Here is a 23465-nt window from a genome sequence, read left to right as displayed (position 1 = left end):
TCTTTTGTAAACAACAATCAAGTCATCCACATAGAGTAAAATATACAGAATCTACATATTTTTGAGTATAGACATGGGTCAGCCTTCCTTTGTATGAATCCTTTGTCTAGCAAGACTTCGTTTATTTTTTAAAATTCCATGTTTGAGCTGATTACTTGAGTCCATAAAGAGATTTCTACAACTAGCACACAAGATATTCTTTTGGCTATGTCATATATAGTTCCTCTTTGATATCACCATTAAGAAAGGCTGTTGTGATATCATGGTGCTTCACATTCAGGATATCCTGAATGAAATCTCTTGGGACCTGGTTTCTTCTTTTATTCCAGTTGGATAGTCTTTCTCAGTTAATTTATTTATTATATCAGGATTTCTGTGTCCAAGTCGTCTGTGCCATGTGTGTAGTTTGAATGTAACAGCTACAGAATTATTCAGCTAATAGATGGCAGTGTTTATTTAGTTTGCATCTATGGTTATAATCTATGGTTCTTTATGCTCTGAGGAGGGTTTCCTGTGACAGACGAATGTTTCTCCTCTTTGGCAACATTAACCACTTGATTGCAGTTCAGCTGATACAGTTCATCACTGCTTAGATTAGCTCTTTCATGTATCTTTTGTAATCCTTTCCACATTTCTTTAGCAGTTTCACATTTACATATATGTATGAGTTGATCATCTTCTATGCTAAGAGAGATTGTGTTCTGAGCTTTCTCTATCTACTCTCCTGAAGGCAGGGGTGGCATTCTACTTGGTCGGACCGATTCTATAGAACCGGTTGTTACGATTCTGTGCAGTTCAGAGAACCAGCAAATCATTCCACTGGCTGGCCCCACCCCTCCCCTCTCCACCCACTCACTCCTTACCCAGCATGCATGCCATCCAACTTGTTCTGCCATGTGCCTTCACTTAATTTTTGGTAAGTTCCTATTTTTCCTTTTTCCCCCCCAACCATCAGCTGTTCCAACTATCAGCTGTGACGGAATATTTAGATTAGCTAGAAAGCAGGAAATTGTTGGATTTCTTGCTTTCTAGCTAATCTAAAAGCAGAGCTGAATCTTCCTAGCTTCTATTTTTCAGTGCAGACTCAGGCAATAGATTGCAGAAAGGTAGAAAAATCAATATTTACACACATGATGTGTTGTGAGTTAATTTTGTGAGTTAATTTTGTGAGTTTTCTTGCTAGCAAATTTTATGAGTTTGCTTGCAAGCAAATTTTATGTGACAGACTCAGGCAATAGATTGCAGATAGATCTCTGAGTGAATCTGTGATTCTGCAAGCAACTCAATCTGCCTGCCTGTTTTGCCTGATTTTGGGTAAAAGTTGCTCTTTTTTAATAAAAAATTCAATATTTACATAAACATTTACAATATTTACATACAAGCTACGTCCACCCAGTCACGTGACTACCAAGCCACGCCCAGTCAGCAAGCCATACCCACCCAGTCACATGACCACCAGGCCATGCCCACAAATTAAGCCATGCCCACAGAACCAGCTGTTAAGAAATTTGCATCCCACCCCTGCCTGAAGGGTATTCTGGTCTAACTTTATTTATATATTTCCATGTATCTTCCTTTATTAGAAGCATTTTCATCTTGAATTTCCAAGACTGCTAATTCTGGTTTGTCAGATTTGCAAATGAAATCTTTGCTTTACCTTTGCTACTGGCCATTTTCATTCATTCATTCATTCATTCATTCTGTTGCATCTTCTTTCTATTGCTGTATCTTGCACTTATTTGCTGTCGCTGACTATGACTGATTTGCTCTGTTCTGTGCTATATTTCTCCTCTAATCTGGGTTTGTACCGGATTTGTACTGGGTTTGCCTCTGGGTTTTGGGTTAATCTGGGTTGAAGCTAGTTTACCTGGGTTTATCTCTGGGTTGAAGCTGTTTTTTTCTGGTTTACTGGAATGTCATCTCTGGGTTCTGGGTTTACCTCTGCTCTATCTCTGTGTTGAAGCTGGGCCCTAATCTGTTAGAAAATTCTATTTTATTCTACAGAAATTGTAGCAGAGGATAATTATACAGCCATGTAGATTGGTAGCAGAGGATGGTTACGTAGTCATACAGATCAAATAAAATGTACAATGTACAGTCACTATGAGCCTTATAACCATAGTTGCAAACTAAACACTGCCATCTTCTGGCTGAATAATACTGTAGTTGTTGCAGTGTCAAATGCATTCTAACATGTATTCCAACAATCATTTTCATTTCAGATATGGTTTCACAAAAGAAATAATGAAGAAGTATAAGGTTAGTATTTTATCTCATTTCGATAAAGTCCATCAAATTAATAAAGCAGCAGAACAGATTGTGCTATTTTACATAAATTACTAGGCCATTAACCATTACTGTCTAGAGATGTCCTAAAAATACTTGCCTTCATTTGTTCCTGTTTTATTGTAAAGCCAAAATGAAACTGTCCATAGGTCTTAAGGAACAGTTCAAGAGTATCTAACCCAGCATTTCATTTGACAGACCTATGGCAAACCAATTTTACATCTTCTAGAAGATGTCTACAGCTGGCTTCCTCTTGCTACTATTATTGACAATCAAGTTCTTATTTTACATGGTGGAATATCAGATACGACAGATTTGAATTTCCTGAATTCATTCCACAGAAACAAGGTAGGAATTATACATATAAAAGTACTTTGTTACTTTATTGGTTGTAGATCCAGTCTTGCTCACTTGTAGAAGTAAAATTCTACTAAATTCAGTGAGCATTAACCCTATTATTTTGTATGTTTAAAGTACTATAGATAATGTACATAATATTAGGATAGGTACATTATTAGTAATTCTATAAAGTATGGATTATTTGTTATATTATATACATATTAATCTTTGTCTGAATTTCATCTTAAAAAGTCATGTTTTCAATATAAATACTTTCTAATTTTTAATGTAAGTTTTAGATGGCACATATATACCTAGATATCTATATATAGCATATATGTACATATGTACATCTATATATGTACCGTATATATACTGTACATACACATATCAAGTATTACCTTGAGCAAGTTCCTCAGAAAGGAAAAAAAAATTTAGATGGTGCTTTCCAACTCTTTAGATTCAACTTATGACAAACAACTTTGAAAGAAATGTTATTGAACAAACAACAGCAGGTAATTCTATGCAGTACAATTCTTCCTTGTCAAACAGTAAGAGGTACATTCCAAAGGTTTGTCCTCATAGTCCCTTATATACATACATACATACTCCTTTAAGTATGCTTTTTTTCTTTGTGTCTCCACTTACCTTTGGAATGGGCTCCACGCATACACTGAAGGACAGATTAGTCTCTTTTTGACCAAACAGCATTTGCATATCCATATTTATCAATGTTTTTGCTCTGAGGGTAATGATCATGAATTTTATCTTCATAGTTAAAGTCTTTGCTGAGGCCAGTGAAGTCAAATATGGAAGCAATCTATGAGCCACAGAGAACAAATCTTGTGAAAACCAGTATCAATCTCACAGAAACCAAAAAATGCAGTTCTGGGCAAGAGATTTCCAAGAAAAATGTAATAAAGTCTACATCAGCATTCTGTGAGAGAAGACAATACGCCAAGGAAGTGGGTGATGTCAAAGGCAATCTTGATGGCACCCAGGATATAACTAGTTCTAGCTCATTTCAGAATGTGCAGTGTCTTAAGCCTTACAACTTCACTACCACAAATGTATTTCCAGAATTAACAGCAAAGGAAAGGGAACAAGTATGCTAAACCTTTATATATAGCCCTTTTCCTCCAAAATATGGGTTATAAGGATGTAAATAACTGGAAATAACTGTTGTAAAGATAAAAAATAAAGCGTTAATTAGGTAACCAACTGCAAGCTCAATAAATAATTTCTACTAGAAATTTTGTACCCCAAATTAGCTTTGTTTGTTTATATTTAATTCTTGCAAGCTAATAGAAAATGTGTTGCAGCCCCTGTCTTCTAGAGATTCCATTTTTGTGATGATAAAAAGGCCCAATATTCTTATTAATATATCAATAATTCGGTGTCTGTAATTGTCCTTCATTTGGAGAAGTTCCCTCTAAGCACTTGATTTAAACTTTATTTAACACCAGATGGTAGAATCAACTACTAGATAGAAGATGGGCAGAGTGTGTCAAAATGGGTCAATTTCACTGAAACTAGATAGGTCTTAACTCTGGATTGCAATAGTTATATTAATTTCTGCATTGTGATTTAACTTCCTTATCATTCTAATTTAGTACATCAGTATTAGAAGTTTCACAGTCATACATGTCATGTGTGGGAATCAGTAAAGATACAAGCATTTATTTCAAATACTGGAAGATAATAGGATTATCTTATGTTCATTCATTTGCATGGAAAGGTGATGGATATTCTCTGGAGTGATCCTAAGCATCAAAATGGTTGTTCACCAAATAAAATTCGAGGAGGAGGTTGTTACTTTGGTCCAGATATTACTGCCAGATTGCTGCAACGTTATAATTTGAAATTGCTCATCAGGTCTCACCAGTGCAAACAGGAAGGTTATGAGATCAGTCATAATGGAAAGGTAATTGATACTTTAAAGTTCAAATTTCATAAAACATTCACCAGATAGAAAGATTGTATCAGACTGTACTAGAAAGACAGCTCCAACTCAATATTGATATGGCAATCATTAGCCACCAGAAGGGTACTTAATCATACTACATACTTGAATTTTAATCATTATTTCATTTTTTCCATAATGCAAACTAAAATAAGGAGAAATCAATATTCCATATTTAGATGGAAAGACTAGCTGAAAAGAGAAAAATGTTCCATTGGCAAACAGCTATATCAGTTTTCTGCTTCTGTAGAAAAATGCTATAACTCTGTCATTCTTTGTTCTATCCTCTTCCAAGCATTGGGAAACATCATAGCTGCTAGAAGTTTGGATAACTTCGGGTATGTTCTTGGGTTTTTTTGTCCTTCCTTCAAAACACACAAAATCCCTTCCAAAACTGAGAATGTAGGATGGTTTGTTGAGGGAGAATCTTTATATACAAGGAAATGGATATTTATAATTACATTCTTGATCCGTAGGCGTGAGCTATCATGGCTCTTCAAGTGTGTATCAAAACACATTAAAAGATGTGTTCAGAACTAGGTTCCCCTCCCCACTTTTTATATATACAAAGCCACAGCTATGTAAGCTTCTTTTACACTGTTTTTTCAACAATGGAAAAAAGCAACTTATATACTGCTCACAGTATATAGAATTAGAACATAATGCTTGGTTAATTCTGCCATTTGTTCACCTGTGCCTAGTCTGTTTCTGAGCATACTATATTTTAAGTGATAGCTGTGTTCTTTTTCAAATAGGTCATCACTATTTTTTCTGCCTCAAACTACTATGAAGAAGGAAGCAATCGTGGTGCCTACATCAAACTAAATCCAGATGTGATTCCTCATTTTGTTCAGTATCAAGTCAGCAAATCTACACGTAAGCAGACACTTCATCAGAGGTAAAACTAAAAAAGTATACCAATTGCTTAAAAACATTCATATTTGGGATGCTAAACGAACAATTGTTATATATTATAGTGTAACTACTGGTGGACCAGCCTTTGCTAAAAACATTACTAAGGATTAGAAATGATCAGCTGATGTTTTATGAGTGCAGTCAAATCTATGCCTTTCCTTTTGGAAGATGATTTCTTTTAGACAGTACAGTAGTTCTCGAGTTACAATGGCAATTTGGACTTGAATTCCTGTTGCCAAGCAATGTGGCCATAAGTTATGAAGTCATATGACTGAATTTCTTAGTGATAGTAATCCTGGCAGTTCCCACCAGTTGTTAGATGAGAACCTATTCAAGCTGTCATTCCCAGCTTGGTCCTTCCTAACCCCTGAGACTTGGTAAGATAAAGGATTGTGTCTAGTTTACCTTCACCCCTACCACTGTAGAGGATGCTGCCTCAAGTCTCACACTGCAGCCATCCACACCAGGTCCTTAGCATAAAGCCTCAACCTTTCCTGCCACCCTGTGCCCTGCAACCCCTGCTGTGCCCAGCTGACCTTTGTCATCTTCCTCCCACTGCTGGTGAGCCCAGCATGCCCAGTCTAGCCATATGTGAAGTAGCTCCTGGCTGTACCAGGCATTCTTCCCAAAGTCACTAATACCATGCATGCCTTTGTCACAGCGCTTCATCCTCAGTCCCAAGGCCATTGGTGTTAAGAAATGCTACTGTGGAGGGTGTCCAAAGGGACAGAGATTGGGGGAGATATGTGGGTGGGGAGAGCTGAAGTGGCTCCGTGGTTGTAAGGATGCTAAGTGCATGAATTTTAGTCTCAAGACCATGGTGGTACTGTTATTTTGGAGATTCGGGTCACTAAAATTTGGTCAGCGCCAATACAAGTATGGATGGTTTTTGAATGAGTGATTGTTAAGCAAAGATTACCTGTAGTTGAGTAAATGGTGGTCCAGTGCACATTGAAGTGGGAGAGATAGCAAAATAAACATTAGCTTTAAAAAAAGGAGTGCTGGATGGAATACAGAATTTGAAGCTGTGTCGCTTGTTTGTAGCACTCTGCTTCTCCAGATATGTTCTACTGACATTTGTAACTCAACATGTTAGACACCATGAAATAACAGTATTTTCAAAATAATATTACAGTGAACAGAACTGCAGAAGAAACGATGGAATAATATCCCTGTATTTTTCACTGGGAGGGAAACAGTTAACAGATAACAGAACAGAATAACAGTTGGAAGGGACCTTGTAGGTCATCTAGTCCAACCCCCCTGCCCAATACCATTTCTGACAGATGGCAGTCCAGTCTCTTCTTGAAAGCTCTCAGTGGTGAAGCTCCCACTTCTGGAGGAAATCTGTTCCATTGGTTGATTTTTCTGTCAGAAAATTTCTCCTTATTTCTAGGTTGCACCTCTCCTTGATTAGTTTCCATCCATTATTACTTGTCTGGCCTTCAGGTGCTTTGGAAAATAGGTTGTGACAGCCCTTCGAATATTGGAACACTGCTATCATGTCTTCCCTGGTCCTTTTCTTCACTAGCCGTGTCCGGTTCCTGTAACTGTTCTTCATATGTCTTAGTTTCATCCCCTAATCATCTTTGTTGCTATTCTCTGCACTCTTTTTAGAGTCTCAACATCTTTTTTATAGTGTGGTGACCAAAACTGGATGGGTTTCTTGGCTAAGTGTAAGACTTTACTTTTGCATACATTGAATTTCATTTCATTAGTTAGAGCCCAGTGTTCAAGTCTGTTAAGATCCATCTGGATCTTGAGCCTATCTTCTTGGGTGTTAGCTATTCCTGCCAGCTTAGTGTCATCTGCATATTTGATGAGTTCCCCTTCTATTTCCTCATTTAAGTCATTTATGAAGATATTGAAGAGTATGGGCCACAAAATGGAACCTTGTGGTACCCCATTGTTTACTTCCCTTCATGTAGATGTAATACCATTAAGGACTACTTGTTGAATACAGTTTGTCAGCCAGTTACAAATCCATCTGATAGTGATATTATCTATCCCACTTTTTTCTAGCTTACGAAGAAGTAGGTTGTGTTCTCCCTTGTCAAATGCCTTGCTAAAGTCTAAGTATACTATGTCCATAGCATTTAGCTGCTGTACTAATTAAGTCACTATGTCAAATAATGAAATAAGATTGGTTTGTCAGGATCTGTTTTTAACAAACCCATGCTGACTTCCATTTATTACTTTACTCATTTCTAGATGTTCTCAGATGTTTTATGATTATCTTTTCCAGTATCTTCTTGAGTATTGATGTTAGGCTGATCGGTCTGTAGTTTCCTGGGTCTCGTATTTTGGTTTTTTGTTTTGAAGATGGGAACCACATTAGCTCTTTTCCAGTCCTCTGGTAGCTCCCTGGTGCTCCAAAATCTTTTTTTTTTTTGGAAGACGTGGTACAGTGGTTCTGAGATAACATCTGCCAGCCCCTTTAGAAATCTGGGATGTCATCCATCAGGTCCCGGTGATAGTATTCATCAAGTTCAGACAGGTGTTCTCTTATTGGTTTTTTGCTTATTTTAACTTTTCTTTCTAGTCTGTCTTTTACAGTTATGTTTTTGGTAGGATGGGTTGTAGTTTCTTTTTGTGTGAAGACTGATGCAAAGAATGAGTTATGAGCTCTGCTTTCTCTGTGCTGTCTGTTACTTCCTTGCTGTCTTCTCTCTTCAGTGGACTGACTGCTTCCTTGATTTTTTTTCTTGTTATTTATATGTTGAAAGAAACGATTTAAATTATCTTTGACTTTTGTTGCAAGTTTTTGTTCATTCTGAGCCTTTGCTTCCCTGACTTCATCTTTGCAGATTCTGGCTATCTGCTGGTATTCTGCCTTAGTTAAGAGGGAAATCTCTGTGGCTTCTGTCTTTACTAACAAATTATACAGGTAGTCCTGAATTTACAACCATTTAGTGACTGTTTGAAGTTCAAGTGGCATTGAAAAAAGTGCCACTGCAACTTACAACTATTCCTCACACTTATATCCATGGCAGCATCTCCATGGTCCTGGGATCAATTTTCAGGCAGTTGGCACCCAGCCTGCATTTATGACAGTTGTAGCATTCTGGGCTCATGTGATCGCCATTTAAAATCTTTCCAGCTGGTTTCTGACAAAATCAATGGGGGAAGCCTGTTTCACTTCAAAATCAAATGATTCATTTGATAATTGCAATGATTCACTTAACAACTGTGGCAAAAATGTCCTTAAATTGGGCATGACGTACTTAACAACCACCTTCCTCAACAATGGAAATTCTGGGAATTTCCCTAGTTTGGAAAACAGTCAACAGGAGTTGTCAGTCAACAGGAGTGCTGGTTTACCACTAGCTTATCAGTTACTAAGGAGCTGAGGACTTGGCAGCACAAGGAAACAATAATCAATGGGCAGCCATCAACACACCAATCAATCGGTAGGAAGGCACCACATAAAGATGACTCATAAAATAGCCCAAAGCACATATTCTGGTAGAGAGAAGTTCCCTGAAGATGGGATTCAGCATGAGTTCAAAAGCTTGGAAGAGTAAACCTCTGGTTCTCATGACTGACCCAGATTGGATCTTGCAATAGTCTTGATTCGCAATGGAAATTCTGGTCCCAATTGGGGTCATAAGTTGAGAATTGCATATACGTTAGATAAGTTTTAATACTGTTGCTACAAGAAATATGATGTAATGCATCCCTTTTATTTTTTTCTTCTTGAATTAACTGATGTGATGCTATTGCCTATTCCATGAACCACAGCATGAACCATAGTCTTCTCTACATTGCTATTTACACCTAATTTATAGGAGTGGAATAATAGTGGACTTGCACAGAGAGGACTAAAGGAGAATAAATAGTACTTGATGTCTGGCTGCCTTGGAATTAAGGGCCAACCTATGATTTTAATTCACTGACATCCCAGTGATAGCCAAGAGTTCCTTTAACTTATACCAGAGGCAATTTGGTTCTCCTACCTTTTTCAGACCTAGCTGCCAGCAATGGCTATCACCTTTGCTTGCACCTGCTTCCATTCCACATAACTTGCTATTGATCAGCTCTAGCAGTATGAAGGTAAAATACTGTTTGTAGGACTGCTGGTAAAGCTGAAATGAAGGATAATAATGCTAATAACCATCAAACTCAATTTGTATTTAACCCAGTATGGCTATTACTTATTTATACTTTGTTTCATTCTTATCATGGTTGTACTGCATATATGTAAATATGGTAAGCATCTCTCTGTTGGATGTACATATTTTCCTGATTGGCCACTTTGCTTACATTTCCTCACCTTTTCACCTTTTTTTTTAGTTTATAACTACATAAAAAAATCTAAATTGGTGATATAAAACTCTGACTACAAGAACTATTGAGATTATATTGGTACTCATGCAGTTGTTTTCCCAAATGCAAGTTTATTTTTTTCAATTTTTCTAACTAGATATGCAGCATTACTCCAGTTTACCATTATGTTTAAGTATTTTCTTTGTTCTCCATAGGGGAATTCCTAAAATTCTGTACTCTGACATGGACTTGTAAAGAGATTTTGTTGTTCTAATTGTCCAGTTTAATGATTTCTTTGTAGAGTGACTGCTATTGAGCTTTCTGCTTTAAAGGGTTTGCGAGAGAAACTTTATACCCACAAATCAGACCTCATTGCAGCTTTCACCCAGTATGATCCACTTGGCACAGGTAATGTGATTCGAAAAAATATTTCCTTTTTTTTGTCAGTATTGTGTTTTTATGTACAAGTAACTTTGTATGTTGCACATTACAGGAAGAAAATGTGACAAGTAGCTGTAAAAGTAGCAAATTGTATAACAGAAGACCAGAAGCAATAGATTCTAGATTTGTATGGGACAGATGCTACAATGAATCATTCATAAATGAGCTAGATTGAGTAAAGATGCAATTTACAGGTGATATCAAATTATTTAGAATAATGGACACTGCTGGCCCAAAAATAGTCTATGAGCTTGGAGGCTGATCAAAATGACTCATGCAATCTTTTCTCTGTAATTCTTGTTTTTTTAAGAATTCCAATGACAATGTTTCCAGTGTGGGATGTCCTTTTCAGACCACAGTTAATGCCTAGCAGTAGAACTTAGTATCTCATTAGTTGTATTAACATAAGTTTATTTACCAAACCAAAGAAAGTAATTTATCTATCCCTCTTAAAGAGAATCATCCTTTAAGAGGGATGCAGAGTCATATTCAAAGGATGATGGCAAGGAAATCAAGGGACTGAAAACCAAGTCCTATGAAAAGGGATGGAAGGATATTTAGTTATGAAAAAGGATAACAGTGGTCTTCAAACACTTGAAATATTATCATAGAGAACTTTAAGACCTGTTCTCTCTTGTCCCAGAATGCAGAATATGAAATAATGGATGAAAGTTACAGAAAGTCAGATTTCAATTGAACGTTAGAAAAAAGATCTCCCTAACAGTAAGAACAATTCAATGGCATGAAAACAATTCCCTGGAAAAGCAGTGGTCTTCTATTCATTGGATGTGTTCAGGACAGAACTAGAGAGAGATCTGTCTGCCTGGGCAGCTTTAATTGGGATCCCTGTGTAGAGGGCTCTATTTAATGGCTTAAAATGGTTATTTCCACCTTGTGTTTCTAATAACAATCTGAATAAAATCAGATGAGAGGTAGAGACTTTCCTTCAAAAGAACTAGAAAATATTTGGGGGCATGATATACCGACAAAACAGCTGCTGTAGACATATATGTGGATGAATTTTCTGTGGAGGGACTGACCTTGCAGGACAGGAAGAAGAGCCTTTATCCAGGCAACAGGAAGATAAGAGGGGACTAAGCTTGGACCAAGGAAGAAAATTGAGAAAAAGTCTCAGACAAGCCTCTCTTTAGTTTTTAGGAAGATAAAGGGGAGGGGAGAAAAGCATATTCAGATTTGCAAGATCCTGTTACAGTAAAAGTAGTACTGACATGGCACGGGTACTTTGTCTGATTTTCCTTGTAGGGGGCAACACATATCCAGTCCCAAACAGCCATTTATAAGACACTGAAATAATCTTCCAGAGTTCTCTCTTCCACCCAAGCAAGCTCTTTCTGGGGCTTCAAAGAACTGCTGCTAATACTTACGATTTTAGAGTCTGGTCTTTAGAGCAGGGGTGTCAAACTCAAGGCCCGGTAGCCGGAGCCAGCCCGTGGGTTGCTTAGATCTGGCCCACAGGGTCATCTTCAAAATAGTGAAGGACTGGCCTGTGGTGCCCTACCAGCGAAAACAGAGCTTGGGCTCCCAGGCTCTGTTTTTGCTGGCAGAGGGCTGCAGAAGGATCCTCCAGGCCTGCCCGGGCCATTACAGGTGCCCCCAACATGAATGATACCAAGTTGGCCACGCCCACCCTGGCCACCCCCCCAGGTCAAACACGGCCCTCAATGCAATCAAATTTGACACCCCTGCTTTAGAGGTTCCCTGCCTTTTATAAAAGGAGTCAGGAAACCTAGTAAGTACTGTCCTAAGTGACTCAGAGTGAACCTAAAATAATAGCTTCCCCTAGAAAATTATGAGAAATCAATAAATTACAGGTATCTCCTCTCATCTTATGTCCGAATTTTTAGAGTGACTTACATCATAGAGTAAAAGTGGCTTGAAATCTTAGGTAATTTAAGTAGGTTGAAGATCTTCAAAACTCAGAAGTGTGTGGCACACCTGAATTCATGATGCTTCTCCCACTAAGGAGAAAGATCTTGCTGTACAAATGAGATACCAGTTTTACTTCCCTCCCTTTTGACATTCATGGCCAGGGATATCATTGGAAGGGAGTACAAAGAATCAAGATGTTGCCCATGACTGCAAGATTCATGCTGTGCCAAATTTTAACATATAATGATGCCTATAAAAGAGAAAAAGAAAAAGAGGACGGAGCTGCCTCCTTGGCCTTTCAAATCCTCCTCCTGGCATGGTACCACTGAGGGAAGTTGCTTCACTCTACTTTGTGACTGCTGATGGGGGGGGAAAAAAGATCAAACATAAATTCATTATCTCCGTATGAACAAAAAAAGAAAAAGCATACGCAGCAGCCCTCTTGAGACTGCCAATTACCACATAGGAAAAAAACCTCTGATAATTAACAGCTGCAGTTGAAGTCTAATTCTTCTACAGAGAAGGAATGTTGATAGTGTGAAAGAGGCACTCTAGAAGCATGGTATTGCCAAATGTATTTGCAGGAGGAGCAAATAGAATATTTCTATTGAGCATATAGCTAACAAGGTTCTTCTTCTATGCTCCAATTTTGGTGCCATACTACTTTCAGATAAGTTTTTTTCCAGATATGTGCTTGTTCCTGGTTTTAAACGAAGATTGCTATTGTTATATTAGTATCTCAAAGAATCTACATGGGTCAGTATTGGAATTTTAGGAAAGCATGCAGATGCCATCATAGATTGTCCATTAACTGGGTGATTATTTGCAAAACCCAATTATATGAACATACTAATGAACTTAGTAAACTTATTAATGAACTCACAAATGTACAGAACAGCAACTGGTATCCAAGAAAAAGCAATATTTGCAGGGAGCAGGGCTTTCTGCAGGTTTCACAGTCCAAACAATAGAGGAGACAATGGTATATGAAATAATATTGTGTTTTCAATGCTTCAGATTATGAAATTATATATCCACGACTGATTTATTTTTAAGTGCTGTTTTCCTGCCATGGTTGCATTTGTTACTTCAATATATAGAATCCCTTCAATGACAAATAATTTCCCTCTAGAATACATAGGATGGAATTGATTCTGTTATTATTCCCAGGCTCACATTTCAAAAGTAGGTTAAGGTTTTGTCTATGGCAAAGTTTGTTTCCTCTCTTTCTTCTGTAGCCTCCAAAGCTTCTCATGTAGAGAGGTTGGGGGACATGAGCAATAGAGAATGGAGAAAAGCATGCAGACAATAAGCTAAAGATGAGATGTGATTCTAAGAGGAGTAATTGTGAGCTTATAATTATCAAAGTTTCTATTTTTTCTTCTCATTCCTCAAATAATACCAGGAACAGGTAACATTTGAGAAGCCAGATTTTTGCCACTCTCCCCCCAGGAATGGTTAAGCAGGGTGAGCGGGTGGAAGAATGGGACTGGGAGACTGAAAACTGTTAAAATCCAATTAACATTCCTAACTTGAATCTTACGCCCAAGTTAGAAACCAGCCACTTTTTTTTCATACACCCCCCCCCGAACAATTACACAGATACACATAAGTTGAAATCTGCCCACCTTTCATTCATTTGATAAATTTCTGATTTTTCAGGTTGAAAAGGAAAAAAAACAAAAGCAAATTAAAACTCAGTGCTGAAATGTAAATGTTTCCCCACCAAATTTCAATGATGTGATGAGATGTGGTGCAAACAAGATACCTACAATCTATAGGTTGATCACCCTTCTCTATAATATATTCTACATAGTGTACTTCATAAGCTCTACCAGAAGCTGGTAGAATGTGTGTGAGAGGTTGGGAGGAGAGTCTGGTGGACCAGTCTTTAGAACAGTGATTTTCAATCTCAACCAGTTTGATATATGTGGACTTCAACTCCCAGAATTCCCCAGTGAACATGTCTGGTTAGGGTATTCTGGGAGTTGGTCCACATTTAGAAGCTGCGCACTATATTTGGCCAGTTTTTATTAAAAAGTAACCCTGTAAGTTAGTTTATTGAAATTTCAATGCCACAATACCTGCAATGATGTTTCAATTGAAATTAGAAGGGGTTGTGGCTTGATAAATAAAAATAGAGTAGAGTAGAGTAGAGTAGAGTAGAGTAGAATAGAATAGAATAGAATAGAATAGAATTCTTTATTGGCCAAGTGTGATTGGACACAAAGGAATTTGTCTTGGTGCAAATGCTCTCAAGTGTACATAAAAGAAAATATACATTTGTCAAGAGTCAAGAATCTTAAGGTACAACGCTTAATAATAATCATAGGATACAATAAACAATCAAATCATACTAGGAAACAGTCAATATAAATTGTAATGATACACGCGACAAAGTTACATTCATACAGTCACAAGTGGGAGGGGATGGGCAATAAAGAGTGATGAGAAGATTAATAGTAATAGTAGTGCATACTTTGTAAATAGTTGGACAGTGTTTGTTTAGCAGAGTGATGGCATTTGGAAAAAACTCTTCTTGTGTCTAGTTGTTCTGGTGTGCAGTGCTCTATAGCGTCGTTTTGAGGGTAGGAGTTGTAATGGTTTATGTTCTGGATGTGAGAGGTCTGCAAATATTTTCACAGCCCTCTTTTTGACTCATGCAGTATACAGGTCCTCGACTGAAGGCAGGTGGGTAGAAATTGTGTTTTTTGCAGTCCTAATTATCCTCTGAAGTCTGTGTCTGTCCTGTTGGGTTGCAGAACCAAACCAGATAGTTATAGAGGTGCAGATGACAGACTCAATAATTCCTCTGTAGAATTTCACATCTTTTCATAGGGAGCTTCCTCTGAAACATAAAATACTTTTCACTTTTTAACAGGAAGGATTTCTCTTGGCCAATGGGCTTCTGCTATGGAATCGGTTCTGCATCTTGACATACCCTGGAGAACTCTCCGTTCTCGACTAGTTTGCCTGGCTCCGGATGGAAGTGTGGAATATCTTTCATGTTTTGACAATTTAGAAATCATACTGCCCATCAAAGAGGTGAGGTGATTTGGAACAAGGATGATCAACTTTTTTTTCAAAGGCTCTGAACTTCATTTTGAATAATAGGCTGAACCTTCCATAGAGAGGCAGGCAGGACAAAATAGCATGCAGAGATAGAAGGGAAAATGATATTATTTCATTTAATTAAATTTAAGTATATTTATTTAAATATAGATATTAAATATAGTTACTGTGATCATACCCTTCATGTTTATGCATACGCAATAAAAAAGGAAACTCAAACACATATGCTTATCATACTGATAAAAGCTGATCTTGTTTTGTATGTTGCAATATTAAACATTCAATTATCAGTATTTAAATCAGTACATTTAACAATCACAAAATGTGTGGATACATTAATATACAGTCCAAATTTTAAAGTGGTCTTTCAGTGGGTATATAATGGTATATAATGCTTATTCAAGTACATGTTGACTTTTCAGACCACTGCAGGACTGCTAATATGCTCAATAGTTTTTTCTCTGGTCACTTTAGAAATTATTTTAAAAAATATTTGGATGGTCTTTAAATGACACAGTAGTGATCCTCAGTCTTGAGGCCTAGGTTGTACACCTTAATTTAGGAAATGGCTGAACTGACAGCATTGTTAAAATGCTTTATATAATACTATTAATTTTATTTAGAAACTTGAAGACACAATTGTGTAATGTGACTCTTAGTGTATGCATGAGAAAATAACTACTAGCATTACTAATTAATAGCATCTCATTAGTTTCTTCCTTAAGAGAATTTTCTTTTGAAATATGAAGGCTAAAAAAGTGGCAAAATTAGCAGTGGATAAATATCTACATTAAAAGTTTAACCTGGAAGCTTTATTAGGATAATGCATATCTTCCTTGCAATTAAATTTTAAATTAAAATCCTTTAGAATTTAGATTCTAGATGTTGGATTTCCATGGAATAAATTGTATTTTAAAATATATGTTTTACAAGATATAAAATAGTTTGTGGTATTGTGATTTCAACCATAAACTAGGTATTATATGATTTCTAATCTGTCTCATTCTCCCCCTCTTTCTCAATCTCTATCTTATTTTAGGTTCAGCCATATTTGGTGGAAACTCTGTATAGATATAAAGCTGATTTGGAGATTATCTTTAATATGATTGACCAAGACCATTCTGGTATGTTAAAACTTTAGCTTTCTAAAAATAATGCCATAGGATCAGAATCAGAATAGAGCTGGAAGGAACCTTAGAGGTCTTTGAGTCTAGCCTCTTCTGTTATACCATTTCAGACAGTCCAGTCTCTTCTAAAAACCTCCAGTGATGAAGCACCCACAACATCTGAAGGCAAGCGGTTCCACTGGTTAATTGTCCTCGCTGTTAGGAAGTTTCTCCTTAATTCCAAGTTGCTTCTCTCCTTGATTAGTTTCCATCCATTGTTTCTTGTCCTGCCCTCTAGTGCTTTGCAAAATAAATTGAACCCCTCTCTTTGTGGCAACCTCTCAAATACTGGAATACTGTTATCATGTCCCCTCTAGGCCTTCTTTTCTCTAGACTAGCCAAACCCAAATCCTGCAACTGTTCTTCATGTGTTTTAGTCTCCAGGCCTTTAATTGTCTTAGTTGCTCTTCTTTGTACTTTTTCCTAAATCTCAACATCTTTTTTGTAATGTGGTAATCATAACTGGATGCAGTATTCCACCTGTGGCCTTACTAAACCTTTATAAAGCGGTACTAATATTGCATGTGATTTTGATTCTATGCCTCTATTTATACAACCAAGGATCGTATTAGCTTTTTGGCTGCTGATACACACTACTGATTCATGTTTAAATGATCATCCACTAGGACTCCAAAGTCCCTTTCAGTGTTAACTGTTTTTGAGCCAGGTTTCACCTAATCTGTACATCTACATTTGGTTTTGTGCTGTTGGTCTGAGCTCCAAGCTTGGCAATTTGGTTGCAGATGTTTAATCACCATTTGAGGAGACGTTGTCAGTGCACTTTGAATTGTGCTCATCTGTCAAAACACTGGTCTTTAAATAACTTTTTATATGATGCAAATTAGTATGGGTGTTGTTTGTTCAGCTACTTCTGAGTCATGGTCTGATTTCAGACTGTTTGATTGGCTGGCTGTTGTTACTGAGAAATAGTCTTTGGTTTTAGTACTGTCTGTGTGTTGCAAATTAGTATTAGTCTGTCAAATACATTTAAAGTAGAGTAAAGTAGAGTAGAGAATAGAATAGAATAGAATAGAATAGAATAGAATAGAATAGAATAGAATAGAATAGAATTCTTTATTGGCCAAGGGTCATTGGACGCACAAGGAATTTGTCTTGGTGCAAATGCTCTCAGTATATATAAAAGAAAAGATTTCAACCACCTTTGGGTGTTCAAAGCTCAATGCCGCTCATCATTGGGAGACCTTTATCTGCAGAGAAGCATCCACACCTGAGTAAATATTCTGCCTACATTGAAACATACTTTCTTGAAGGGTTACAGACCACCAATTAATCATCCAGCAGCATGGACAACAGCAAGACAGAGTGGTAAACACATGATCCAACTGATGATAACAGATACTCACAATCATCTCAACAAATATACAAAGTGCCTCACTGAGCAAAAGTTCTTATGCAGTAATACCATTGGACCACAACTTACGCAAAGTTTGAACACAGCAATCGATCACAGAACAACAAATACAAGAGAAAAGAAGCATACTGCCCTGCAAAGCAAGCTATCCAGACTAACAGTTAACAACTCTCACAACAACAAACAAGCTTGGATTAAGAACCTATCCAACTGACAACTCAAAGTTGAGGAAAAACAAGTCCTGATAAAGGGACTCATCTTCAACCACATGATCTTCAACTACAGAATTCCTAACAAGCCTAGAAAATGCCCTAAAATTGAAAGACCTTAGCAAAGAAGCCCAACAACAAATATGCCAGAACAAAACTCCAGCATCTTTACAAAACAGGAACAACAGGCAATGAAATCCCCCAAATTGATAACAATATTGTCATACTACCAACCAACAAATGTTGGATGATAGTCTTACTAGACATAGCTGACTACATAGAAAAGGCCAAGCAACTCCTACAGGACCCATCCACCTACAGATGCTTCAGCACTGACACAACTGTGAAGCGGACCAACAAGATCAATAAAACCCTAAAAAAACATTGCAAGAATTAAATCAAATTACCAAAGAAGAATGTTAAAGAATGAAAGCAACTGATTCAAACATAACACGAAAGTGCACAAAGAAAACACCCCACTCAGACTGTCTCACTCCCTGGCACACCCACTTACACCCTTCCGAAAGAAATGTGGAAATGCCTAATGTACCTAATTGATGATTCCCAATATTCTATAAACAATGCCATTCAATTCCTGGACAATTCAAACTCCTACATACTGACAAAGACAAAATAATGATATCATTTGATGATACTACATTATTTACTACATTATCAGTAGATCTGAAACTAGTAATACTACATTATCAGTAGATCTGAAACTAGTAATCGGCCTAATCAAAGAACTACTGGACAACACACAGCCACCAAGAGAACCACTCATAACAGAAAGCGTATGTGAACTCCTCCAACTATGCTTAACTACCTATTTCAGATTTGATGGAGAGATCGATGAACTGAAGGGATTGCCAATGGGATCTCCTATATTTGGCCTAGCCACAGAAGTTATCATGCAAAAGATTGAGGAAATTGTACTTCCACAAATAAATCCCAAGAATATGGGTATGTTATATTGACAACACCTTTGTGATCATCAAATGCAATCAGGTCAATCAAACCTACCAAGTGATCAATGTCTTCACAGATATCTGATTTACAATAGAAACCAAGAATGATAACAAATTGCCATTCCTTGATATCCTTGTAACCAGAACCATGAATGGCTAACTTCTAACATCTGTATACAGGAAGGCAACACATACAGATCAAATCCTCAACCTCCACAGCAACCACCCAAAATGCCATAAACAAAGCTGCATCAGAACACTTTTTGGGAGAGCAAAATCCTATTTGAACACCAAAGAGACCAGATCAGCAGAACAAAAACACATGTAAAGCTTTTGAGAGAAACGGATACCCACAAAACTTCATCCAGAGATGTCTACCTACAATATAAACACTCAAAGTAATATAACAACTACAACAAGAGCAACAACGACCAGATGAATCATCGCCCCCACATACAGAATAATTCAGAAATGACAGCAAAATTACTGCATCAACATGATCTCGTGGTAACTCACAAACCAACCTCAACTCTTAGACAGACCCTGTGAAAACCAAAAGAGCAGACAGAAACTAACCAAAGATCAGGCATCATATATTAAATCCAGTGCAGCAACTGTGAAAAGAACGATGTTGGCCAAACAGGAAGAAAGCTATCAGACTTCACAAATACTTCCTGGCTACCAAAATACATGACCCACTATCCCTCATGTCAGTCCACAAAGATTCAGAACTAACCAGGGCCACAATTATAATCCAGGCAAAATCAAGGAGAGAAAGAGAATTCCTTGAAGTCTGATTTTCCACCAATAAGTTAATAAAGAGACACATCAATCCAGTCTACCAATCGCTGAGAATAAAAGAACTACATCAACCGTGATCCCAAAAATAGCATTTAAAATGAACAAACAAGCATCCCACTATGCAGCAACAAAATAATAACCCATCAGTTCACAAGACTACATCTGAATAACAACAGCCAGCCAATCAATCAGTCTGAAATCAAATCACAACTAGAAGTAGATGAACAAAAATACTAATACTAATTTGCATCACATAAAAAAATATTTAAAGGCCAAAGTTCTGACAGATGAGCACAATTCAAAGCACGCTGATGATGTCTTCTTGAATGGTGACAAAACATTTACAACCAAATTGCAAACCTCAGAGGCTCAAACGAACAGTCCAACTACCAGTTGAGTCACTAACATTCAAATACATTTGAACCTTTGTTTTTTTGTTTTTTTAATTGCTTCACATTAAATTTCATTTTGTTGGATAGGACCCATTGTTCAAGTCTGTCAAGATCTTTTTGGATCCTGAGCTTCTGAGGTGTTATTCTTGCCAGCTTAGTGTCAGGGCTCCAAGCTTTTTTAAAGATATGATACAATGGTTCTGAGATAACATTTGCCAGCTCCTTCAGAACTGGCAAATTTATGTAATCCATAAGGACCCAGTGATTTATATTCATTAAGGTCAGACAGGTGTTTTCTTACTATTTTTTTGTTTATTTTAATTTTTATTTCTAGTCTATCTTTTACTGGTATGCTTTTGGTAAGTTGGGCTATAGTTTCTTTTTGTGTGAAGACTGATGCAAAGAATGAGTTAAGCAGCTCTGCTTTCTCTTTACTGCCTATTACTTCCTTGCCATCTTCTCTCTTTAGTGGACTGGCTGTTCCATTGATGTTTTTCTTGCTATTTATATGTTGAAAGAAACTTTTTATTATCTTTGACTTTTGTTGGAAATCTTTATTAATTCTGAACCTTTGCTTTCCTCATTTCATCTTTGCAGATTCTGGCTATCTGCTGATATTCTGCCTTAGCTATGTGTCCCTCTTTCCATATTTTTGTACTTATACTTTTTGTATTTCAGTTTGTCAGAGAGATCTTTGTGCAACCATGCTTAAGTGTACTTGGATTTCTTGTTTTTCTTTTTCAGTGGTATTGTGTTGGGGTGGGCTTTTATGAACATATTTTTCAGTGTTTCCCATGTTTCTTGAATTGTTTTCCCCTTTAGGATTTTTTATCCATGAAATTTTGCTTAGGCTCTGAGTTCGTTAAAATTAGCTCTTTTAAAGGTTAAGACACTGATTGGATTATATTCTATTGCTTGTATTTGTATTATATTGAATTCCACTATGACGTGGTCACTCTCGCCCAAGGTTCTGGCAATTTCAACTCCCTCTATCTCTTCTTTATTAATAGGAATTAGGTCCAGTGTAGCTTTTCCTCTAGTCCCCTCCTTTACCTTTTGGATGACAAAGTTGTCAGCTAAGTTGTTTAGAAATCTGTTCTATTTCCCACTTGCTGGAGAGTGTGTCTCCCAGTTGATATCAGGATAGTTAAAGTCTCCCATTATTACTGTGGTATGTTTCCTACATACATTTGTTAATTGATTAGCAAACAGTTCATCTATTTGTTCTGCTTGGTTGAGTGGCCTGTAGTATATGCCTATAGCAATGTCATTTTTTCCCTTTTATATTGACTCATATGGATTCTAGGTTTGTAAAGCACCATGAAACAGTATATAAGTCTAAGTGCTATTGCTACAGTGCTAAGGTCCTATGCTTTTTATACTTTTAAAGTCTAAAAACAGCTTTTGAAATCACACTAGGCATAAACCAGTAACATGTACAACTGTTGTAGCTTCAAGTTCTACATTGTTTTCTTCAGATTCCCCATTTCTAAGTGCATTCTCCTACAGAACTAACATACAGTATATAGACCCTTTATGTAAATTCACAGTGCTTTTTGTAACACTAGTTTCCCCTTTGTTTAGGCCTTATTTCTGCTGATGAATTTCGCCAAACATGGAAACTCTTCAATGCACATGTGAAGAATGATGTGAGTGATGAATCCATTGACAGTTTAGCTCGCACCATGGATTTTAATAAAGACGGTAGTATTGACTTCAATGAATTTCTGGAGGCTTTCCGTATAGTACATAAATTCAGTTACAATGATCAGCCTTCTTGAAGAACCAACTAGTTGGAGAAAACCCTTCTTTATGTATTTATGTTTTATAAAACATGGCAAATTTGTTAATGAGAAATAAAAATATAGACTGGTCAAGTGATTTAAACAATGTCATATTTTAATTTTATTCTTTTGAAACTCTTCTTCATAAATAGATTTTTCTTATACAAGTTGCAGAACATATTTATTGTTTTTCCTAAGCTGGTGTCTTCAAGATGTATTGATTTTAAACTTCCATAATTCTTAGCACAAACATTACTCATGCTGTTGAAATAATGCTTAGCAAAGAGTTATGAACCATGGGCATCTTACCTGTATACTTCTCTGAAGAGTCATAAACTGACATTGTATCACCTTCATACAGTTCTCCTTGTGTGTTCTTATGATGTGATTTTTAAAAATAATTTATCATATTTATTTTATTGTATAAAATACAAAGGAAAGAAAATAGGAAATTAAGGGAGGGAAAGGAGCAGGGAAAAGGGGTGCTGAGGTACAAGGAGAAAGAGAAAAAGAAAGAAAAGAAGCATTGACTTCCAACTCTTAGCATAGTACAAGATAAACACACTCCAACCTCAACTTTTTGCTTTTACACATTAATATATAACTAGCCATTTCTATAACAACAAATCTTTCTAATCAACAAAACCAAAGTAAAAGTTTCATTTTTTTTCCTTCACAGACACAAATTCCAGAAGTGATATCCAAATAAGAAAAATATTTTCCTCTTTAAATAAAATAAATCAATTTAACCATTCCTGATTTATCTTCCTTGCTATAGAAATAATGTGCATTTTTATTTGCGCCTAGTAATCTTTGTGAATTGTCACCATTTTTATTTACAAAATTTATTTCAAATTCTTTGACCTTACTGAAAAAAGGGAGAAAAAACATTTTTCACCCTTTTTTCCCTTCAAAATACTAAACTTTTTTAAAAAATCACTTTTTTAAAAAAATCAAAACTTTCCAATACATCTTTTTCTTTGACTACTTAACATACAAACTTTAAACTTCAGTATTGCATTTAGATCCCTGCCTCCAAACTACCCTTATAGAATATTTTTTCTTTTATAAACATCCTTTTTAACATACAGATTTTTTCTTTAAACCAGTACATCATTTTATTTACCTTTCTCTTAATACAAGTGTTCTCAAATACATTTTCAATATCTTTTGCTTACTTTAAGAATTACTTAATATATATGTAAAAAAAATACATTTTCAAATTTTGGGTTAAACTTTTCTTTCAGTTGCACATATCAAACAGAGAAAAATGCATCCCAATTCCTGTTAATTCATTAAGTTTAAGCTTATCTTCATGGAGTAAAATATTTTTCCTCTCTGGAAGTATTAAAGATTTATAGGTCTTTCTTTTTATCATGAGATCCTCCTTTAAGAAAAAGCCCCAAATTTGTCTTTTTTCTTGACAGTCTTCTTTCAGTTGTGTTGAGAGGTTTACATTTGAACCATAATAATGAAAGTTAATATCCAGTTCTTCCAAAAACTGTGATAAACTCCTCAGCATTTTCAGCTAATTGTGAAGTTGCCTCAGCAGTTTGGTAACATTCTCCACATGTTTGCATCTCAGAAGTAATTTGAGAGGA

The 23465-nt window shown here is 36.4% G+C and overlaps 2 protein-coding genes across 4 annotated transcripts in view; one reads left to right on the top strand and one right to left on the bottom strand.

The window, feature by feature from the left end:
- The window catches only part of PPEF1 (protein phosphatase with EF-hand domain 1), a 50358-nt gene extending 28138 nt beyond the window's left edge, over positions 1-22220 (top strand). For all 3 annotated transcript variants that reach the window (XM_087938260.1, XM_026714295.2, XM_087938261.1), the window contains 9 exons: positions 2223-2259; positions 2485-2634; positions 3402-3731; positions 4364-4549; positions 5344-5486; positions 10071-10177; positions 14982-15145; positions 16212-16296; positions 21665-22220. In XM_087938260.1, the coding sequence (XP_087794386.1) occupies positions 2223-2259; positions 2485-2634; positions 3402-3731; positions 4364-4549; positions 5344-5486; positions 10071-10177; positions 14982-15145; positions 16212-16296; positions 21665-21861 (1399 nt within the window). In that variant the 3' untranslated portion in view covers positions 21862-22220. The remainder of the gene's footprint in view (positions 1-2222; positions 2260-2484; positions 2635-3401; positions 3732-4363; positions 4550-5343; positions 5487-10070; positions 10178-14981; positions 15146-16211; positions 16297-21664) is intronic.
- PHKA2 (phosphorylase kinase regulatory subunit alpha 2) overlaps positions 15043-23465 on the bottom strand; it is a 106098-nt gene continuing 97675 nt past the window's right edge. The window contains exon 35 of the transcript XR_003375342.2: positions 15043-15221. The gene's annotated coding sequence lies outside the window, so the exon portion shown is untranslated. The remainder of the gene's footprint in view (positions 15222-23465) is intronic.

The sequence above is a fragment of the Pseudonaja textilis genome, chromosome 8, assembly GCF_049901715.1.
Source record: "Pseudonaja textilis isolate UNSWEBS1 chromosome 8, rPseTex1.2, whole genome shotgun sequence".
Classification (NCBI taxonomy): domain Eukaryota; kingdom Metazoa; phylum Chordata; class Lepidosauria; order Squamata; family Elapidae; genus Pseudonaja; species Pseudonaja textilis.
This window is presented reverse-complemented; position numbering and strand designations above follow the sequence as displayed.